We start from the raw sequence: 22,053 nt of genomic DNA on the forward strand, positions 1-22,053 counted from the left end.
ATTAAAAAACAAATCTGTATCTATGTATACACAGCCAGCCTCTGTAAGGATACACAAGAGATTTGTAACAGTGGCTGGCCAGGAGAGGGGCTAAGTGGAACTGGGAAGCTGGGGGACAGCGTTGGGAGGGGAATATATATATATACTTTTTAATATACTTCATTTTATACTCCTTCACATCTTTTCATATCACATGAGGGGATTACCTATTCAAAAAAAAGTAAAATAGGGGCGCCTGGGTAACGGAGTCGTTAGGTGTCTGCCTTCGGCTCAGGGCGTGATCCCGGCGTTCTGGGATCGAGTCCCACATCAGGCTCCTCCGCTGGGAGCCTGCTTCTTCCTCTCCCACTCCCCTGCTGTGTTCCCTATCTTGCTGGCTGTCTCGCTGTCACATAAATAAATAAAATCTTTAAAAAAAAGTAAAATAACTTTCTAAATGCTTAGGTTAAGTAAGAACCTCCAGAAAGAAATAGAAACAGAGACTAAGTCTTTGTTCCCTGCACACAGAATAAATATCCAAGGGGAGGAGGGGCATGAGCCAGGACTCAGAAGAATTTTGATTTTGTTTGTCTTCAGAAATAAGCACTTACAGAATCATAGAATTCCAAGTCAAGAAAGTCTTGGAGATTCCCCAGACCCACTTTTATTCTGGGCAGGACAATCTATGAATAAACATTTGCAAAGAAGAAATCTGTAAACACTCCCCACACAGACATCGAGATAGAACGACCAAGAGATAGCAGTTTGGAGCCAGTGAGCAACCCCAGACATTCCTTCTGGTCACTAGTCGGACACGCTCTGCCTGCCCCTTATTGCTGGGGAACGTGTTCCACTGCCCACTGTGCCCCCTGTAACCTAGCAGGTGTCTGGCCTTCTAGAAGCTGGGCACTACCTCAGATGCCCAGCAACTTGGGAGTGGTCCCCACCCATCTGTAACTGAGTGCCATTCTTCTTGCAGCCTGTGGGATATCGGGTGCCTTCTTGATCATGGTTCCTCCTCAGAGCATCAGGTGTCCGCCCTGGAACCTTCTTACCCCTGGGTCAGGTGGAGAGTCTTTTACCGTGGATTCCAAGTCTCCCTTCTCACTTAACCCTGAAGTCCTGTGAGTGATGATGATAAAAACATTGGGAGTGGTTATAACCTCCTCATATTTAAGATTTTCTGTCTGTCTGTCTTTATATCTGTCCATCTCTCTTCAAATCACAGCTCTCATTTGATACAGCAACCTCATAGGGCAGATCTAGTCCCTAATTTTTAAATGACAGCAAAATATTGTACAAGGATTTGTTTTCCAAGTGCTTTCCCGCACATTATCTCATTGTAGTCCCCCAGTGCCCTCATATAGGCAAGGAAAATTTTATTAACCCAGATATACAAGTGGGGATATTAAAGAAGCATCTGTGGAATGCTGAGTCTTTGGGATAAAAACATGTGGGCTTGAATACTGATTCAATAGGTTTATTCCACCTGTTTCCTCCAGTGTGAAATGGGGACGATGATATCCACATCCTTCATCATCAGACTGGACTGATGTTAGGATTAAATAACTACGGTTCGGAAGGGTTTTAAGAATTAGCATTCTAATGATTTCTTGTTTCTCAGACTATTCTATCATTTAAAATTTATTTGTATTTTGAAAATGTTTTGCAAAGGAGAGAATTATGTAACGAACCAGACATGCCCATCGTTGTCTGCAACAATCATCAATACAAAGCCAGTCCTGTCTCAGCTATACTCCTACCCACCTTTTCTTCTTTGATTTATTGACCTGTTTTCAAAATAACAAAGTATTTCCCTAACATCCTCAAAATGGGTTATTTGGAGTTTTAAAAGATATTTGTAGGGATTCATAACATATTTGTTATGTTTCGATCTATTGCAGTTATGATCCTTGTTGATGTCCAGTTTGACCAAGGAGACTTTATTCTGGTTGGCTTTTGAGTCCTTTTGGCATGACTCCTGTTATAGTCTTTGACACTGCATTTGCCCTTTTGGTTTGATGAAATGTTCTAGGCTTATCTTGTACAATTGCTGCCTCAGACATTTCTCCGAGGAAGCCTGATTCCTTTGGGGGGGCAGAATTTAGAGTTCATAAACTGATTGCCAAGGGTGCTCAATCCTCCTGGGATGATCCTTGTTTCTAGGTCTTACAGTGAACAGGGCTAGAGAGTATGCTTGTGAGTGTACATGTACACACACATATGTGTGGAAGATAAAACATATGAAGTTCATACTGATACTCCAGTGAACAATCAGGGCTATAGACTTTTTACCTGATCTCATGAATCTTACATCTGTATCACCTTTCAAGAAGAAAATCTTCTTTCTCAGCAACATTAGTAGTATAATTCATTTGACTTATTCCACAATACACTACAGAAGTCCCAGAATGACAATAAGAAAAATATAGGGGTGCCTGGGTGGCACAGCGGTTAAGCGTCTGCCTTCAGCTCAGGGCATGATCCCGGCGTTGTGGGATTGAGCCCCACGTCAGGCTCCTTCACTATGAGCCTGCTTCTTCCTCTCCCACTCCCCTTGCTTGTGTTCCCTCTCTCGCTGGCTGTCTCTATCTCTGTCAAAAATAAATAAAATCTTAAAAAAAAAAAAAAGAAAAATATAATAATACCATCAATAATAGGATTATTGAAAACAGTTAGGGTTTGAGGGGTCCAGGGAGTGGGGCAGTTCCTTTTATTCTTAGGTATATTCTTCCAAGGATATTCAGTCAAATTACTGTGTTTTTTTTTTTAAGATTTTATTTATTTATTTGACAGAGAGAGAGACAGCCAGCAAGAGAGGGAACACAAGTAGGGGGAGTGGGAGAGGAAGAAGCAGGCTCCCAGCGGAGCAGGACCCTGGGATCATGACCTGAGGTGAAGCAGACATTTAATGACTGAGCCACCCAGACGCCCCTCAGTCAAATTACTGTGTTTTAATTTCTCTATGTGTACTGCCAACCAGCTGGACACATAAACTCATTTGTTGCATTTTATTTTAATTTTAGGCATTTCTTTTTAAAATATTAATTGTGCTTTTATAATTATGTCAGATATTTACACGTTCCAAAGCAAATTCACACAACAAGGTCTATTTCAAACCCAGCTTTTATCACTGTCCCATCCACCTCATTCCTCCCCCTCTCTGTAGGTCTTTTAAAAATTTTTTTAAGATTATTTATTTGAGAGAGCATGCACGTGGGGTGGAGGAGCAGAGGGAGAGGGAGAGAGTCTTAAGCAGACTCCTTGTTGAGTGCAGAGCCCGATGTGGGGCTCAATCTCACGACCCTGAGATCACGACCTGAGCCAAAACCAAGAGTTCGACGCTTAACTGACTGTGCCACCCAGGCGCCCTTTAAATTTTATTTTATGCTTTATCCTTTTATCGTCTTTTTTAAAAAAAGCAGATCTTTGCATTTCACTCCCTTTGCCTTATTTATTTCTTAAATAAATGATAACATATTAAACATACTTTTTCCTATCATGTTTTTTGCTCTTAACAGTAGAGATCACAACATAGGCATGTAGGATATATCTCAAAGAGATTCCTAGAGCTGGGATTGACGGTCCAGGAGTGAATGCAGGCGTATTTTGATAGACATCACCGCATTCCCCTTTACAAAAGTGGATTTTACCATTTCCTGCAGACACATTTTAATGTTAAAGCAAATGATTAAATGAGATATGTTATCTGCACGGAGAAAGGTAAAATGGTTGCCCAGAAGGACTGGAACTGGGCTTGAACCTGTAAGTTCTAACTAGTAGCAACTTCTCCCCATTTTACAAATGAAGAAACTGAGGCACATGCAGGGAAGTGATCCTCCTTAAATGACATAACAAACAACTTCAAATACATGCCCCCTGACCCTAAAATTAGATCTCCTTTCAATGTTATGGATCTATTTATGATGAACTCGGTTTGACTATCTGTAGGTGGGGAAGAAAAACCTAATAGTTCTCTTAAGTTAATTAATGAGATAATTATGGGAAAATTCCCCCATGGGTGTAGGAGAAATCCTCCAAGATATGCCTTAATTCCTTTAGGTGAACGGGGAATCAGCGATTAGATTATGATGTCAGGGCACTAATAATGATCTTATGGATAAAATAGACCGCCAAAGTCTGACATGTTTAGGCACCTTGCAGAATCGGCGTCATTTCTTACATAGTGCCTTGAATTTCTTTAAACAAAGATGTCATTATGCTAAGCAAAACTTTCCAAATGGGTGTGGACAACGATGTAATTTCCCAGTGAATGAACAGACTGCAAACCACAAAACAAAGCCTTTTCTCTTTCTTTCCTAGAGTGACCCTGGGGCTCTTTATGCTTTTGCTCTGTGACAGGTTGATTGACTTATGTGCAATTTGGGACCCTGGAGTTTTCCTTCCCGCTGCAGGCTGGAAGAGAGCCTCTGGTATCGCAAGAAGGAGGCTGAATGAGGCAGAGACGGTGAGTGGGGTGAGTGGGGCTTGGCCCGGTGCACGTGGCTCAGAGATGGGGGTGGGGGGAGATTCTTGCCTCTCCTCTTCTCTTTGATGAGCCAAGGTTCTTTGGCGTCCCGAGTCCTGTGAAAGGACATCTCCTTCTTTCTCTCTGGAGCTGGCCACAGAGCCAGACCTCCAGGCTCTCCTTTGCAAGGAGGCTGGCACTGGGGAAGCTTCAGCTCCTTTTCTCCAGCAGATTCAGTCAGTGGCATTAGTCTTGTCATTGTCCCAACTGTGCACCTGAATTGAAAAATTGGGAAACAGCTTTGTGACCCACGCCCCCCGCCCTGCCCCGTGGAGCCTGGCCTCCACAACCTGGGAGCCTCCTGAGTGACAGCCTCGGCATATGGGGGACAGTCTGGAGAACCCCTCCTCTGGGTGGGGCTTTGGGCCCCAGCAGATGGACAGCTGTCCATGGCCCAGTGAGCAACCCGAGGCCCACATCACTGAAGCAGACCCTGTGTGCACGGTCTGCATTGTTCCGTTCTCAGCTAGAATTTCCTGCTGCCCACGGCTCCTGTTTTCGTCTCAGGCTGGGGTGGCAGGGGAGGAAAGACGGGAAGTGAAGGCTGCAGTTTTAACGGAGGAGTCACTGGTGGCAGATCACAGGCTAGCAGCCTGGAGGCCTGAACAGAGAAAGGTTTCTTTTTTTTTTTTTAAAGATTTTATTTATTTATTTGACAGAGATAGAGACAGCCAGCGAGAGAGGGAACACAAGCAGGAGGAGTGGGAGAGGAAGAAGCAGGCTCATAGCGGAGGAGGCCTGATGTGGGGCTCGATCCCAGAACGCCGGGATCACGCCCTGAGCCGAAGGCAGATGCTTAACGACTGCACCACCCAGGTGCCCCCAGAGAAAGGTTTCTTATTCTTGACTCTGGGCGCCTCTGCCTCATGGCATTTTGTCTTTCTCTCTCCAGCCCCCTTTCCAGATGTCTTCTGTTCTCCCAGGAGGTGGAAATGGGGGCGCAGCGGGGGAGGGGGGATGAAGGGAGGGGGTTGAAAGATGGGAGCAGAGCATGCAGATGACATGGATTTCAGATCTGGACAAAATCCAGCTGTGCTTGCTTGGTGACTTTAGGAGTGTTTCTAACTGCTCTAGGCCTGAGTTTCCTGGTTTATACAATGAGGGTAATAATGGATGTCTTGTAAAGATTAAAGATTAAATGTCCAAAGAGCCCTGCACGGTGCCTGACACATGGCAGGTGTTCAGTCAGTGAAAGTCATTATTATCTAGCCCTATCAACAGAGCTCAGATATACTTGTCTTATCAAGGTAGTTTCTGTGTGGGACCTTTTAGGGCTACAACTTGCTTTCATGACACTGTCAGGTTTCAGGGACCGCTTGGGAAATCCATCTGACCACAGGGCTTTTCACTGAATCATTGCTACTAAATATTTGAACTTGAACATACGCCTGACCTTGCCGGGTGGGCGGCACCTTTCTTTTGTTTTACTGTTTTTGGAGGGCCTTGATCACAAAAGTGGTATACCAGTCTATTTTCATGGACAGGTAAAGATATGAAAAACAGCATGGGAACAGACCCCTGGGTCTGGGACGGAACCAGGAGGTAGTCAGTGTTGCATTACCATGCACCCTCTCAGTGCTTTTTCAGGTGCCCTCCCCACTGTCTGTCCCTGTACCTGCCAGAGCCCCTCAGTGCCTTGCCTGGACACCAGCCCTGAAGGTTGCCTCCCCAGACTCCTGCCTGAGGACCCCCCCCTTCTCAGGTGATAGCAACACCACACCCCACTAGCACATCTGCCTGGCAGCTGCTGTCACGCCCACGAGCAAACTTGTGCTGGCTTGCACCTCTGAACACTTCCAACCTAACCAGCAATCCCTAATATGGGTTCAGAGCTTTATTTTTATAGTGCGTCCGTTTAATTATGTCATCTGACTTTCATGACCATTCATTCTGTGGTGCAAGCAAGGCAGGGGTCTTCATTCCATTTGACGGAGGACTATACGAGGCTCCAGAAGTTATTTCTCCAAGGTCCACAAAATTCATTAGCAGCGGAGCCCTCCTAGAGGTGAGATGCCCGAATTACAGGCTGTTTTTCTTGCCATGACACCACAGAGCCTCCTCCAGTCTCGGGCGCCGGCACATCATGAGGGGTCAGTGGGTCAGAGGACTTTCGACACACACAGAAACCTTTAAAAAGAAAAAAGTACAGAGACTACATGTGAGCAGGCCCATATGGCTATTGAGGGAACAATACGTTCTGGGAAAAGGAGAGCCGATCCAGGTCTCTTCAGATGGTGAAAATCGCCATCCTTAGAATAATCAACATTCTGGGCGCTCCCCATATGTGCCGGGTGCTGTGCTCTGTCCTTGACGTCGCTCTCCCGTGTAATCCGCACAATAAACCTATGACATAGGGCCCATTGCTCACTTGCTACTGGTGACAGAGATGCAGAAAGATTAAGGCTGTGCCCAAAGCTGCACATCTAAGAAAGTGCCAGCCCTTGAATCTGAAGCACAGCAGTCCAGCCCCGGGACTCGCATAGTTGGGTTTGGGGGTGGCCCGTTCCCAGTCTTCCTGGAAACTCTGGGTAGCTTTTTCTCTGCCAGCCTCCAGCCAGGTTCCAGGTGGGAATCTGATTTCAGAAGCCTCACGGGGGCCAGTCCTCCGTTTCTGGGTCCTCCTTCCCTCTGGCTCTTCCCCTTTTGTTCAGAGGCCACTGCCATCTGGAGCTGCCCCAGGCATCTGCTCTCAGCACATGCCTCCCTCCCCACTCAGCCTAATCTCTCCCCTCCCTCTCTCCCCCACCCCAGCGCTTCAGCTCCGGGTCCTCACCAGGCCCTTGGAGCGGACACCTGCCCTCTGACGCAAGGCAGAGAAACCTCCCGGTTCCCCAGGCCTTCCGCTTCCCAGATGGATCCATTCGGTTAATTGCACTCAAACTCCTAAGCCCTCCCACCTGTTGCAGAGACGCTGGGCCTCCTCTCTCCAGAAACATTCTAACAGGCCACCTCGGACAACGTGGGCTCAGGACGCGTGGCTGTGGGTTGATGGAGAGGGGCCCGGGAGCTACATTAGGAGCTGTTTTGCGTCTCCATCCCCTGCCCCAAGACTGATTCCTGGGCCCTGAGACAGCACCCATGCTTAGCTACCTTCTCCTGGGGCGCTGAGATCGGCGGGCTAGGCGTGGGGACGAGGCAGCAGCAGCGAAGTCAGTGAAAGCTAGTCCCCTAACAGCTGTCTACCTCATTTCTCCCGAGGTGATGCAATCTCTCCTCCACCCTCAGCCTTTTCTGCTGCCCCGCTAAACCCACCTTTTTAGCAGGAGCAGGGCTGTTGAGTTTGAGACAGCAAGTCACCTCTGAGTTTCTATTGCTAACAAGAGGACCGCATCTCTAGCAAAGAGAGAGTCATTCTCCTTGCTGATGTATGCGCGTCACAGGGCATAAGACGCAAAGCTGTCCTCCTCACCGCTGGGGCCAATCTTCAGTGTAAGCACTGCAGCTGCCAGCGCTCTGCACCAGACTCCCAGACACATGGCGCATCTTCTAACGCAGGCAGCAGCCTTCCCTGTCTGTGCCACCTCCCCTCCTCCAAGCTCCCGTATTTTCACACCCCCAGCCTGCAGAAGCCTGCGGGATGGCAGTTGGATCCAGACTGATGTCTGTCTAGGATGTAAATGGAGGGGGCTGGAGGGAGGGAGGGGGGACAGATGCCACTTCCTCCTGCTGTCTTAGTCCTTTCCTCCCTGTGCCCCTTTATTAGTCCAACAGGAATTTTTAAAAACTGCAACCGGGCATGTACTATCCTTGGAATATCAGCGGCTACCAGTAAGGAGAGCAGGATGGAAGTTACCTCCGAAGAGCTGACGCGGCTTTCCCTCTCAGGGGCGGACTCCAGCCAGGCGCAGTTGACGTCATAGGTCATGGGGCGTTAGTGGAAGGAGCTGACATGAATAAAGGGTAGGGGTCTCCAGCAGTGTGAAGTGTTGGGTTAAGGAGACCCTGGCAGAAGCAGGAAAGCGGAGAGCCCAGAGCTGCTTTGGCTGGTCTGGGATCTTACAAGAGCCTCCCTTTCTCTCTGGTCTGAAGTAGACAATGCCCGTGCGGATAACCGTATGTTGGTTTTTTTTTTTTTAAAGATTTTATTTATTTATTCGACAGAGATAGAGATAGCCAGTGAGAGAGGGAACACAAGCGGGGAGTGGGAGAGGAAGAAGCAGGCTCCCAGGGGAGGAGCCTGATGTGGGGGCTCGATCCCATAATGCCGGGATCACGCCCTGAGCCGAAGGCAGACGCTTAACCACTGTGCCACCCAGGCGCCCCCGTATGTTGGTTTTACGGGTGAATAGTAACTCCTTGGCCACAGAGCCAATGTTCAGTTATTTGCACAGGTATCGTGCATTTTGTAGATCTACAAAGTAGACTTGTAGATTCGAAAGCCCAAGTCATCCAAAGCCATGTAACAACACCATACACCAGCTGTAACGTGGGGGATAAGAGAAAGGACCAGTGGTTTTTGAATGCCAAGTTTGTGCCAGGCCTTGGGTTAGATGCTGTACATAGACTTTAGCCTGCTAATTGTTGTAAAATGAATTGACTCAAAATAATCCATTTAATTCATAATTATCGCAACAACCTTTTAATAAGTGTCTTCATCCCACTCGTAAAGGCAAGAAAACTGAGGCTCTAAGGGAGAGTAAACACATTGTTGAAGCCCATGCAGCAGGTGGATGGCCAAGGGGGCACGGAAGCCCAGATGTGTGGCTCCAAGCCCATGACCTTTGCATATGCCAGAGGCATTCTTTGTCACTTCCTCTTGAAGCCATATCTCTGAATCCTTGTCTGGTGTGTTTCCCCTGGTCTGCAGGGTTTCCTCGCTAGTTCATTGTTCACCTCTATTGACTAAACCCAGCCCTGTTCGGCTTTGAACAACAGGCACTTGTTCCTGTGAAGGACACAGGAACGGGGTAGAAGCCACTGCCCCCGCCCTCAGGAAGCTCGCAGTCTGATTAAGGGGCTGAAGGTCCAATCTCTTGCACCCCAAACAAGCTTCTCCTCTAATCTTGTCCCTCTTTTTTTTTTTTTTCTGCTTGAGCTCAGTCTGTGGTTTTCAAGTGGCTTCAGAACCTCGGTCTATGAAGCCAGGCTTAGAATCCCACAAACAGAGGATGGAGTAAGCAGCTTCCCACGAGTGACGTTGTGAGCAGATGGATCCAGATGGTGGGTCCGCGGATGGACAGTGGCCTGGACGCCACATGGGGCACTCCACTCAGGGAACCTGGAAGCCCCCCGGTCAGTGCCTGGGGTCGGAAGCTGCATTTGAAAGAAAGATGGCTAGGGCTTCAATGCACAGCGGTCTTCCTTTAGGAAAACTTCTGAGTGGGATTGAGTTTCCTGCCTGCTCTCTCTGCAGCATGCCCTCCGTACAGCAGTTTGCCATTTACTGTGGAGTGAGGGACAGCACGGTGACTAGCCAAAGGTGGCATGCAAACACGGAGCCCTCCGTCTTTTGTTTTAAATCAATATCCTGGGTATTAAAGTTCCCAGTCCCCAAAATGAATTCTTCCTTAAACTTTTCAACTGACAAATTTTATGATTCTCTTCATAAATCTCATAAATTTTAACAAGCATTTGTTGGATCCCATTAAGAAACTTAGTTCAAAAATAAATAAATAAATCTTTAAGAAAGAAACTAACTTAGTTCAGTGGGGCGCCTGGATGCCTCATTCATTTGAGCTCTTGGTCTCGCCTCAGGTCATGATCTCAGGGTCCTCTGCTTAAGGATTCTCTCCCTTTGCCCCTCCTTCCACTTGCGGGAGTGCGTGCACTCTCTCTCTTTCTCTCTCTCTAAAATAAATAAATAAGTCTTAAAAAAAGAAACTTAGTTCATTAAATCCCTTTCAACATATGAAACTACGTTTGTAAATTTTACCACTTTCCTTTTTGAAATATCACAGTTTTCTAACAAAGCCTTCCCATTCCTTATGTAATGCTTTTTTCTTATTGATATTATAAAAACAGCTTTGTTGAGATGTAACTCCCATACCATCACCACAATTAATTTTAAGAACATTTTCATTGCCTTTGCCCTCCAACCCCCCAAAACCCCATACCCATTAGGGGTCCCTCCCCTTCCCCCCACTGTGGTCTTTCTCTAGCCCTAGACAACACTGATCTACTTTCTACCTCTACAGATAGACCTACTCTGAACATTTTATATTAATCGGACTGTGCAGTATGTGGGCTTTTGCAACTGGCTACTTTTATTTCGCACAATGTTTTCAAGGGGCGTCCATGGCGTAACCTGCCTCCACACCTCACTCCTTTTTATGGCTGAGCAGTAGTGTGCTGTATGGATGTACATCCATCAGGTGATGGACATTTGAGTCATTCCACTTTCTGGCGGTTGTCAGTTATGCTGCCGTGAACATTCCTGTGCAGATTTTCCTGTGGACATATATTTTCCGTTTCCTTTGGTACCTACCCAGGAGTGGGATTGCTGGGTCATGGGATCACTCTGTGTCACCTTCTGAAGGACCCTAGGTCTTTTCACACTAAATACAAGCCTCTCTTTCTGGCCTTCTACCTTCAATGTCCATCTTTTCTCCCTCCCGGGTCCCTCCTTCTTACCCTACCCAAATCTTGGACCCCACTCTTGGAGACCTGTCACATAGGATTATATCACTTCCCCTCCAGCCTTCCGCTGAGCCACTTTCCTTTAATGACAGGCGGGGGAGACAGCTGCTGCTACCACGGATGCCTTCCCCACCCCCTTGGAGAGGGGGTGGGGGCCTCACAACCCTCTCTTTCCAGCTGTGAGGAAAGATGTGCGCCTAATTGCTGTGAAACTTTCTCCCTGAGGGTAGAAGATGGGGAGCCAGACAGAGAGAAACTAGGTTGCTGAATTGTAAAGAGGTGGGAGCTCCTTTCTCCTTCCTGAAGGTGCCAGAATTCCTCCCCAAGGGGGTTGTTCCCTACCCATCCTCCCAGGCCACATTTCCTGACATCAGTTTGGTTTATGCTGATGGTTCTGAGGTGGGGGCTCTCCATACATGTTAACTTCTGTTTCCTTTACACGCTGCTTTACCCACTAATCTTTCTACGGAAGGAGACTGGTCAGAGCTCAGTGAACCACAGGCAGGGCCAGTGAGTGGAGCCTGAAACATGGAAAGTCACAGATAGTCCCAAACCTTATTTAAGCCAGCCCCTGCACAGCATGTTAGCCCAGGTAGTCCTCAGCTACACTGATGACATTGGAGAGCCTGTCCCATTCCACGTATGTTTCCTAGTCCTGCCTCCTGGAAGGTGAAAAATAAGCAATAATAACAGGGGGAGAAAATGCACAGTCCCAAAGAACTTCAGAAAACTGGCTGGATTGTAGCGCCAGCAGTGTCCTTCCCCAGTGTGGCCCGCAACCGCTGGCCCATATGGGAGCTGTCAGCAGGACCAGAATATGGACCAGGCCACCTGTATGCTTTGGGCTTCCATGACAGGCTAGGCTAAGATGCGCCAGGCTGCAGCTGGCCTGGATGAGATGATGGAGAGATGAGATGATCCAGCAACCTTGCTTCCTCCATGTATCAGGCTATATGTACAAGGATGTTCATTGTGGTGGTGTTGTAATGGAGAAAAAATAAGGAAGAACAACCTAAAAAGGTCTTCAACAAGGAGATGGTTAAAAGCTGTGTGGTAGACCCTCACAGTGCAATTCGGAAAGAGAATCTCCTTAGGCATCCGTGTCCAGGCTCCATTGGCTTGGTGACCCAACCACTTACGCCATAACAGTTAGATGCAGGCACGCCCCCCCCAGGCCTGGAAGTGGCTACACTTTCTTGGTGGGTGCAGCCTTCTTGTGGGGCCCCAGCCTGCCTGGTGGCTTATGAGTACCAGGGTGCCCGGTAAGTACTTCGTGCCCCTATAGAGCCTGGTGTGAAAACTGGATATTCCACTAGATATTTGTGGCGGTCACCTTGAGGGAAGGGCCTCTTCCCCCTTTCTTCTGTCCCATTCTCTCCCTCCCTCACCCCCAGCTTAATAAATAGCCAAGTGGTTCAGGTTTCAACCTATAGATTAGTACTGGGTGTTGAGCAGGAAACAGCTGTTTTCAGCCAAATCCCTAATCTTAAACCCAGGTGTCCCCCTTGGCTCCCTCCCCAGGTGGGAATCAAGGGCCACCTGATACTCTTGTTTCCCCATCCCCCACTCCTGCTGAGCCCTGTGGCCTCTGTGAACTTAGCCGAGGCAAGAAGAGGAGGGGCTGGGTCTGCTCGGTGCCCCTGCCTGCCACTGCCACCAACTGGATCACTATCAATGGTTAAACACAGCCCCTTACTCCTCCCAGTTCTCTCCCTGTGACAATGAAAGGGAGCCAAGGCTGTAACAGCCACTGAGCAGATGGAGACCACCCCCCTCCAACCCTGAGAAGGAAGGTGGGGGAAGGGAGGGAGTCGAATCCCATATACTGGGTTTCCTTGGCTATTGGAAAAAACCTGCAAGACAACTGGTTCAACACCATGCAGGCAAGAAAGCTGGGTCTCTCTCCTCCTGGGCATGGGCAGAGGCCAGTGTCTAGAAGCAGTCTGGTGAGTGATTTCTTAGGCTGTCAAGCCTCGGTGCCCCAGAGGGTTTGGTGTAGTTACAGATAGCACTTCAGAGAGTGGGAGGTGGGTGCATTGTGTGGGCAGACACTTTCTTAAAGATGCTGAGACATGCGGTCATTCCGTGGGGGTGAGGAGGGGGATGTGGGGAGATGTAATCTTTTGGCAAGTGCTCCCAGAAGAGGAAGCCAAGGACTCCTCCCTGCTGCTCCCCCTTCTACGCTTATCTTCTTCCAGAGATCCTTCTGTCTTTCTCCTCCTTGTTTGGTGCTCTGTCTCTTTGGGACAGGCTGATGATCGTCAGTACGGGGCATTTCCAGTTTCCTAGGAAACCCACCCCCTGGCCTTCAGATGCCTGTGAGCAGAGGGAGCGGAACAGGCTTGGGTCACCATCTGTTGCATCGTTTATTCCTTGGCATGAGAGAGATGGAAGGGAGGTGGCAGTGGGGATCAGAGGGCAGGAGGGGGAGCGGGGAGGAGGGTCCGCTGTAGCGCCCAGGGCAGTCCTTGCGCTGCAGGTGGACTTCAGGACCTAGGACAGCCACACCGAGCCCCAGGTGGACTTCAGAACCCAGGACAGCTACACTGAAGCCCTAGGGATGAGGGAGTAGGCAGGCTGGGAATGGAGGGGATAGCAGTTCTCGGACTGGTTAGTGCCTGGTGTAGCTGAGTCCCTAGATTCTGAGACGTGTCTGTGGGATAGAGAAAATAGGGTAGCCCTGACAGATCAGACAGAAAACTCTGAGAAGAGGGTTGGGGGGCAGTTTTCAGAAAGAAGGAGATGAGAGTGTCTGCTGAGAGGATGCTGGATAGATGCTCTTATTTGGTTATTGCTGTTGTTTTCATGACTCAGGCTTATACTGTAACAATGGCTTTTTCCTATGTGATTTTAACCTAGGATTTATAATATACTGATTTGCTGATGGGATAAATATCTCTATCTGCAGGATAGGAATATCTGATCAGATGGCTTTTCACGCATCCAACACATATTTTTTGTACTGTCTCACTTCAGAGGGAGGCAAGACATGGACTCTGAGCTCAAGAAGTTCAGAGTTTGATGCAGGAGACAAACATGGGAATCCCATGGGCAGGAAGAAATGATTGCTGGAACAGAGTTTAGTGGCATGCTGGGGAATACAAGGGAAATGCAGCCTACTGTTAGCAGGAAAGCAGGGTCAGCGTTGGGGTGGGGAGTGGGAGTCACCGCTCAGGGCCTTGGTGAAGAAGGGAATCTGCACTGGAGAGAAGTAAAGGAATAGCATTTCTTGCCTAGGCGAAGCAGGAGCAAAGGTGGCCGAAGGGACAGAAGGCACTTGACCTGTTTGGGGAGTGGCACAGGGCCTGGCTCTGGACTGGGTCCTGCTGGAGGAGAGGCTCCACGGGGCGGGAGCCAGATCACAGGGACTTGAGTGCTGCCCACAGAGTGTAGGCCAGCCCCACGACCACTTTCTCTGCCCAGACAGATATGATAGAGGATGACCACAGGCAGGACATACATTGGCTCTTTGTTTCTTCTTCAAGAAAGAAAATGGAATATGAGTGGGAATGTGGTTATTGTAGTGGGAACCCGAGCCACTGCATTTTTTTTTGTTTTAGATTTATTTATTTATTTTAGAGAAAGCGAGAGCCCGAGAGCACAGGGGGGAGGGGCAAAGGGAACAGGAGAGAAAGAGAATCTCAAGCAGACTCCACACTGAGCACAGAGCCAGGAAGCAGGGCTCAGTCTGAGGACCCTGAGATCATGACCTGAGCTGAAATCAAGAGTCAGATGCTTAACTGACTGAAACATCCAGGTGCCCCTAGCCACCTGAGGCACTGATTTATATTTATATATAAATCATTTGCAACTGTTAACTGGTTTGTATTGGGAACAAATTAGCTGAGAAATACCTTAGCCCTAAGTTCCAGGTTCCAGTGAAGAGGGGCACTTGCCTGTCTGTGGGAGCCCTCCGGCCCAGGGTGAGACACCTCTGAGCTCTTCAGCTCCCACACACCTGGCCCTGCCCCACTTCTTATTTTGAGGTGCCTTTATCATCTCTTGTCTTTCAGCTCTCCTCTCTGATTTCCAAAAAGGTTGCTTCTGGGTGGTTATAGTAGTAATAAGCCCTACTGCTTTTTTTTCTTTTTTCTAATGTAGAATGGTGGAGTTTTATGTAGGCTCTGTTGGGCTTTTATTATCTCTCTGTTCCCTCACAACATTCTGTGGCAGTGATGTGTGAATGCATTCCTTAGTTGGGTTTTGTAGTACTATTCTAGTCATTTCGTTATTTATTCTGAGAACTAATTGCTGGCATGTGGCCTCCTGCTACGAATCTGTTGGTATATCCCTAGGCATCATTCGTTCAGGAGCACAGCTTCCAAGTACCTGCAAAACTGCTTTGTTCATGGCTCTGAGTCATCAAACTGAACATATTCCGTTCCAAGCTCATGCTCTCCCTGTGCCCCAACCACTAACAGATTTGTTCCCCTTTCTGTATTTTTGATACCAATCATTAGCATCATCCTAATCCAGTTTTCCAACCTAGAAACCTTGATGCCGTCCTTCTTCTCATTGCCCACTACCAATCAATCATCAGCTTCTGGTGGTTCTAACTCAGAAAATACCCTCCCATCTCAGCCATCTGCCTGTTGCACACACGCTTTCTCACACTGTGTGCTGAGGCCCCTGTGGCATCTGGAATCTGTGAGAAAATGAGTGGAGTGACGGGGAGAGGAGGTGTGGTCTGAGGAACCTCACCCTGGGGATTCCCTCCGGGAGCAGGAGGATGCTGTAGAGCAGAGAGTGGCCTGCCGCTAAGCCCAGACCAGCCACCTGCTGGGCAGAGTGATGGGCAGGTCACAGCCCCTCTCTTGGACTTAGGTTTACCCAAAGTTCAAAGAAAGGTCTTGGGGTGCCTGGATGGCACACTAACTTAGGTGTCCCACTCTTGGTTTCAGCTCAGGATGTAATCTCAGGGTTGTGAGATCAAGCCCCATGTTGGGTTCCATGCTCAGTACAGAGTCTGCTTGAGAATCTCTCTCCCTCTTCCCCTCTGACTGATGTTCTCCCTAAATACATACATACATACATACATACATACATACATACATCTTTTTTTTTAAAAAAAGAAAAGAAAAGTTTTGTGTGGAGTGGAGTCACTTGAGGTCGTCAGGAAGGAACACAATAAGAATAGTAAATGCAGTGTAATTGGTGTTGTGGCTCGCTTTCTCATGCTTTCTCCATTTGATTCTCCAACAGCAACCATCGGAAGCAGGAATATTCATTTCCATTTTTGAACATTTTTAAAAGGCTTGGGAAACAAGTAATTTACAAAAACATAAGTGGCAAGACTGAGGCCTTTACTTGGATCTTCCATTCCATAGATATTCCCTGCCAGGCACCATTCCAGGCACTGGGACACAAGAATGATCAAGGCATGGTCTAAGCCTCAAGAATTCCAGGGGCCCCTGGGCGGCTCAGTCGGTTAAGCATATGACTCTTGATTTCAGCACAAGCATGATCTCAAGGTTGTGAGATAGGCCCTAGGTTGGGCTCCATGCTCAGTGTGGAGCCTGCTTAAGATTCTCTCTCCCTGTCCCTCTACCCCTCCCTGCCCCCCCCCCAGCATGCAAGTGCACTCTCTCTCTCTCTAAAAAACAAGAGAATTCCACAAAGAGGGGCAAAAGGTTAAGCCAGCAGCAAGCAAACTGTAGCCCTCAGGCCAATTCCATCCCACTTCCTGTTTTTATAAATAAAGTTTTATTGGGACATAGCTATGCCCATTTGCTCACTTATTGTCCATGGTGGCTCTCTCACTACAGTAATAAAGTTCAGTAGTTGTGACAGAGACTGTATGTCTCACAAAGCTCTCACAAAGCCTAAAATACTTACGATCTAGACCTTTACAAAAAAGGTCTCCAATCCTTGGTTTAAACATAGTTTTACCAGTGTGCTCAGTGCCCCAGAGAGGCAGGTGTAAGGTAGAACAGAGATGGACACTCTCAGTTCTGTTGGGGGCCGTGGGGTGGGGGTGGGAGGTAGAACGAATTAGTCACAAAGCAGAAGGTGCCTGAGCTGCAGGATGTTGCAGACTGAGTAGGAATTTATCACGTGACAAGGAGGGAAGGCCTTTGGGGCACAGAAGATGGCACATGTAAAGTGTGGAGGTCGTAAATGGTGTGGCATGCTTAGAAAATGGCATGCCACTTAGGGAACGTTCAGCATTTGGCTGGGGTCTGAGAGCCCTGCAGGAGCCTGATCACCCAGAGCCTTGCTGCTCTCGGGACTTTGGATCTGATCATATAGACTGATTGGGGTGATGTGGAAGGGTTTTCAGCAGAGCACTGACAGGATCAGACAGAGGTTTAGAAAAATCACTGTAATAGCAACATGGAGAATGGATTGGACAGAGACCAGTTGGGACGTGATTGCAGTGTCTATGAGACATCATGTGTGTCAAAGGTAAGAGGATGGGAGTGTGGGGAAGGGAGTGGGGGCAAGAGACACCAGGAGGGCACATGTGGTCCAAGGGTCTTGGTGCTTGATGTGTGGTATGTAAAAGAGCTGGGATTTCAGGGTGATTCCCAGGTGTCTGGCTTGGGTGACTTGGGTGGCTGTCACCCACAAAGACAGAGAATAGAGATAGAGGGGCAGCACCCCGGTGGAGACACAGAGAACATCAGGCAGAAGGAGAGGATCTAGCAGTGTGATCAGTGCCACCATGGAGGTTGGCAGGGCCAGAGAGAAGAGGAGCTCTGGAGTGGTGTTTCAGAGGCCAGGGAGGAAGAACGTGAGGAGGGATGGATGGAGTGGTTAACAGTTGCTGATGCCTTCAAAATGTCTAGCAAGATAAAGACTGGGAGCTCTGGAGTTGGCCATCGGGAGGCCAACAGGAGGTCTAGAGAGAGAGTTCCAGAGTTTGGTTGGAGGAGTGAAAGAAAGCTTGGTAAGTAAAGGCAGAAGCCATAGCCCACTCTTTAAACAAAGAAACTTGCATGAGAAGAGACAGAGGTGGAAAAAATTCAGGTATATATAGGGGAGCTGTGGGATCCAGAGAAGATTCTTTGGTTGTGTTATGAGAGAAACTTGAAGGTGTTTCTCTGCTGAGGCCTAGAGGTAGTTGAGAAGAGTTTGGAAATTGAGGGGCATGCTAAGTGGATAGCTGATGGTTGAGGGCCGGACTCTGCGGAAGGGAGGGGCTGGGTCCCGCAGAGGCAGGCAGAAGGAGGAAGGGACACTTCTTACACAGAAAGTGGAGGCCATGGGAAGCTTATGCATTCAACCAGCATTCCAGGGGCATTTCTGATCGACAGCACAGTCAGTTGCTAGTGATAGAAAACTGGCTTTCAAGTGGCTTAAAAATTAAGGGGAATTTTTAATGTAAACATATATGCAATTTTAAAAATCCACAGTTAGGTCTTGCTTCAGGAAATGCTCCATCAGCGACACAAACTGTGGCATGAAGAATCATGTCTTCCTACATCTTCCCTCTGTCTCCTGCATGTTCAATTGTCCTCCCATGACACAGGGAGACACTCCTCCATTCCCACCCACCTGGGGTACCAGGGATTGTGGAGCAGTCCCGAGAAGCCACCTGGGCCTGGAGAGCACCTCAGGCCTCAAGGCAAAAATGCTAGCACTGGGAAGCTGGACAGATGGGTTTCCAAGTCCGGCACTGCAGCCCCAGCCTGGTGTATTCTTCCTGGCCAGCGTGCCTGGCTCTTGTGCCCATGGGCTGTTGCTGTTGGGTGCAGGGCTTCTGCATTTGGAGAGTTAGACCACTGTGCCAGGATTTTCACTTCTTTGTTTTACTAATAGAATCCTTTCTTCAAATAAAACCTTAGGCAAAATCCAGTGTGAAACAGGGACTCTGAGGCAGCCCTGGTGAGAGTGAAGTGTAGGGAGGCCTGAGCCCCACCTGCTCCTCCTCCCCCAATTGCCCTCCCCCCTTGGAGAAGGCCCCCAGAGGCTGCAGAGCCTTCTAAAGGGTCTTCCTGCCTCCACTGTTGCCCATCTACTTGCCACCCTCCACAGCACAGCCAGAGTGGTCTTTGTGAACAAATCTCGTCAGATACCCCACCACATAGAACCCTGCAGTAACGTCCTGACGAGCTTAGAATAGAATTTAAATTCCCTGCTTTGGCCTTCAGAGCCCTCCGTGAGCATGCCCGCGCATGACCTACTCCATTCTTCCCCATGTGCCCTCCAGACTCCAGCCACACTGCTTTCTGTCGTTTACACCTGCCCCTCTGCTTCCTGCCACAGGGTCTTTGCACAAGCGGTTCCCATGTCCTGGGGTGTTTTTCTGACTCATCTTTACGAAGTCGGCTCCTCCTTGCCGTTTAGATCTTGGTCGGTTGTCGCCTTCTCACAGAGGTCTTCCTTGACCATTCACTTCCCTTTCCCACATCACCCTATTGTGGTTTCTTTTCTTTTCTTTTTTAAGAAAAGAATAGACTGTACTTTTTAGAGCACTTGTAGATTCATAGCAAAATTAAGTGGAAGGTACAGAGATTACCCCCAGCCCCACACACGCACAGCCTCCCCCACCCTCAGCTTCCCCACCAGAGGGGGGCACGTGTTACAGCTGATGGACCTACACTGACACGTCGTCACCCACAGTCCGTGGTTGACGTGAGGGCTCACTCCGGTGTTGTCCGTTCTGTGGGTCTGGACAAATGTGTAACGACATGGGTCCATCATTATAGTCTCGTACAGTCTCACTGCCCTAAAAATCCTTTGTGTTCCACGTGTTCATCGCTCCCTCCCCCCCTCAACCTCTGGCAACCTCTAATCTTTTTACTGTCTCCATAGTTTTGCCTTTTCCAGAATGTTCCTCAGCTGGAATCCTACAGTACATGGGCTCTTCAGACTGGCTTCTTTCACTTGATAGGCATTTAAGTTTCCTCCGTGTCTTTCCATGGCTGGATAGCTCATCTCTTTCTAGTGCTGAATAATAATCCATTGTGTGGCTGCACCCCAGTCTGTGTATCCATTCACCCGCTGAAGGACGGAGGACATCTTGGTCACTCCCACGTTGTGGCGATTTCAGATGGTTGCTCTCAACACCCGTGTGCGGGTCGGATTGTGTTCTCTTCGTTGTGCTTATTGCTACCCGATTTGTTTTCGATCAGCATTTATTTCCATCTTCCCCACTGGAGAGAAGTCTCCACGAGAGCAGAGAAACCTTGTCTCTTAAACTCGTGTATATTCTCTAAAGCAGTCCCTGCTGCCAGGACTGTGACATGAATGAATGGCCCGCGGCCTGCCGCCCACAAGCCCCAGGTGGGCTCTGCTCACGGAGCCATGTTCCAGCACTGCCGGTCGTTCCTCCCGTCGTCACAGATGCGTTGTGACCACTGGCGCAGCCCGCCCAGAGCGGGGCTGCGGGAATGCGGGGGGCTCCCCATGATGACAACTTGCCGAAGCCGTGGGTCTCTCCTGTCTGCCAGGGACAGCTTGTGGTACCAACGCCGGGGGCCCCCCGGTCTGGGGGAAAAAAAGCAAACCGGGATCCAGAGAGAAGGAAAAATAGGAAAGCAGGTCGATTCGGGGTGGCTAATTATTTTTCCTTGCTGCCGTTACCAATAATCTCATGTATGTAACCAGCGTGCTTCCTTCATTCCTGTGGGCTCAAAGCCTGATCAGTGGCAGCCGCTAATATTTACCGAGCTTTACTTTGCCTCATACTTTGTACAGGAATTGTGTGTTAAGTCATCCCAGAAGCCCCCTGGAATATGATTGTGTGCATTTTGCAGATGAGAGATACAAAGCTCCGAAGGTTCAGTACTTGCCCATGACCCCCACCTTGTAAGTGGGGGGCAGCTTCAAACCCAGGCAGTCCATGCTCTCGAACTCGACCAAGGGAGGCCGTCACGTCCAGCAGTTCCCACCGGTGGCTGACCATCACCCAACTCTTATACCCATCCTGGTCCCCGTCTGAGACATTTTGAGTCCGAATCTCCCACAAGGCCTGTAAATTTAAAGTTTAGGAAACTTGAAAGCTGCATTTCGGGAAGTTGCAAAAGTGAATGAGGCATCCCTGTGTACGGTAATAGAGGTTCTAAGGGCATTCGAATTCAGAAAATGGTTTTTTGAATCTGCAAGCCCAGTTTGGCGCCTGTTTCGAAGTTTGAGGGTCCAGGGATGTGTGTCTAAGTAGCGCCCCGGAGATGCTGAGAAGCATCCGATTTCATTCCTGTGTGGGTTCATGGTCATCACAGCACCTGACCAAATGCTGTTTGCATTCTTTATGAAACAGGGAGCTCAGTACTCCACATGGCAGAACATTTCATGTGTGAGCGACTCTGTTCTCTCTCTTTTTTTTCTCTTTTCACTCAGGGGTTGCAGGGTGGGTGGGGGGAGAACTTCAGATATACAAGACTTGAATTCATCCTCTTCCCCCGTTCATAGTACACCATCAGTCCATGCAAGATATCTCCTTCGGTTTAATTTATTTTTGTTCTTTTCCTCACTCTCTCCCCTGTAATCACCCCCCCACACTTAATGTACTTTCCATCCCTATAATCTGTCTCTTACCTGTTTGATTTGATATAAATCAAACACATCATATTGGTAGTGTCTGCAGGTAGAGTATTTATTATCACGGGTGTTCTTGTAGGATGGCTGTATTTTTTAAATTTTTTTATTATTATGTTCAATTAGCCAGGATATAGTACATCACTAGTTTTCGATGTAGTGTTCAGTGATCCATTAGTTGTGTATAACACCCAGTGCTCATCACCCCACGTGCCCTCCTTCATACCCATCACCTGGTTGCCCCATCCCCCACCCCCTCCCTTCTGTAACCCTCAGTTTGTTTCCCAGAGTCCAAAGTCTCTCATGGTTTGTCTCCCTCTCTGATTTCTTCCCATTCAGTGTTCTCTCCCTTCCCCTGTGGTCCTCCGCTCTATCCCTTATGTACCACATAGGAGTGAAACCATACGATAATTGTCTTTCTTTGCTTGACTTATTTCACTTAGCACAGCCACATGCAGAAGAATGAAACTGGACCTTTCTCTTACACT

At 48.5% G+C, this 22,053-nt stretch overlaps 1 protein-coding gene across 5 annotated transcripts in view; it reads left to right on the forward strand.

The window, feature by feature from the left end:
- Nucleotides 1-22,053, forward strand: part of NFASC (neurofascin) — a 179,514-nt gene that overhangs the window by 81,789 nt on the left and 75,672 nt on the right. For 2 of the 5 annotated variants that reach the window (XM_019798576.2, XM_019798575.2), the window contains exon 2: nucleotides 4,342-4,456. The exons of 1 other annotated variant lie outside the window; for it this stretch is intronic. In XM_019798576.2, the coding sequence (XP_019654135.2) occupies nucleotides 4,342-4,456 (115 nt within the window). The remainder of the gene's footprint in view (nucleotides 1-4,341; nucleotides 4,457-22,053) is intronic. 2 more of the 5 variants (XM_034667109.1, XM_034667110.1) reach the window with 1 other exon arrangement.

This window comes from Ailuropoda melanoleuca, chromosome 8, assembly GCF_002007445.2.
Source record: "Ailuropoda melanoleuca isolate Jingjing chromosome 8, ASM200744v2, whole genome shotgun sequence".
NCBI lineage: Eukaryota > Metazoa > Chordata > Mammalia > Carnivora > Ursidae > Ailuropoda > Ailuropoda melanoleuca.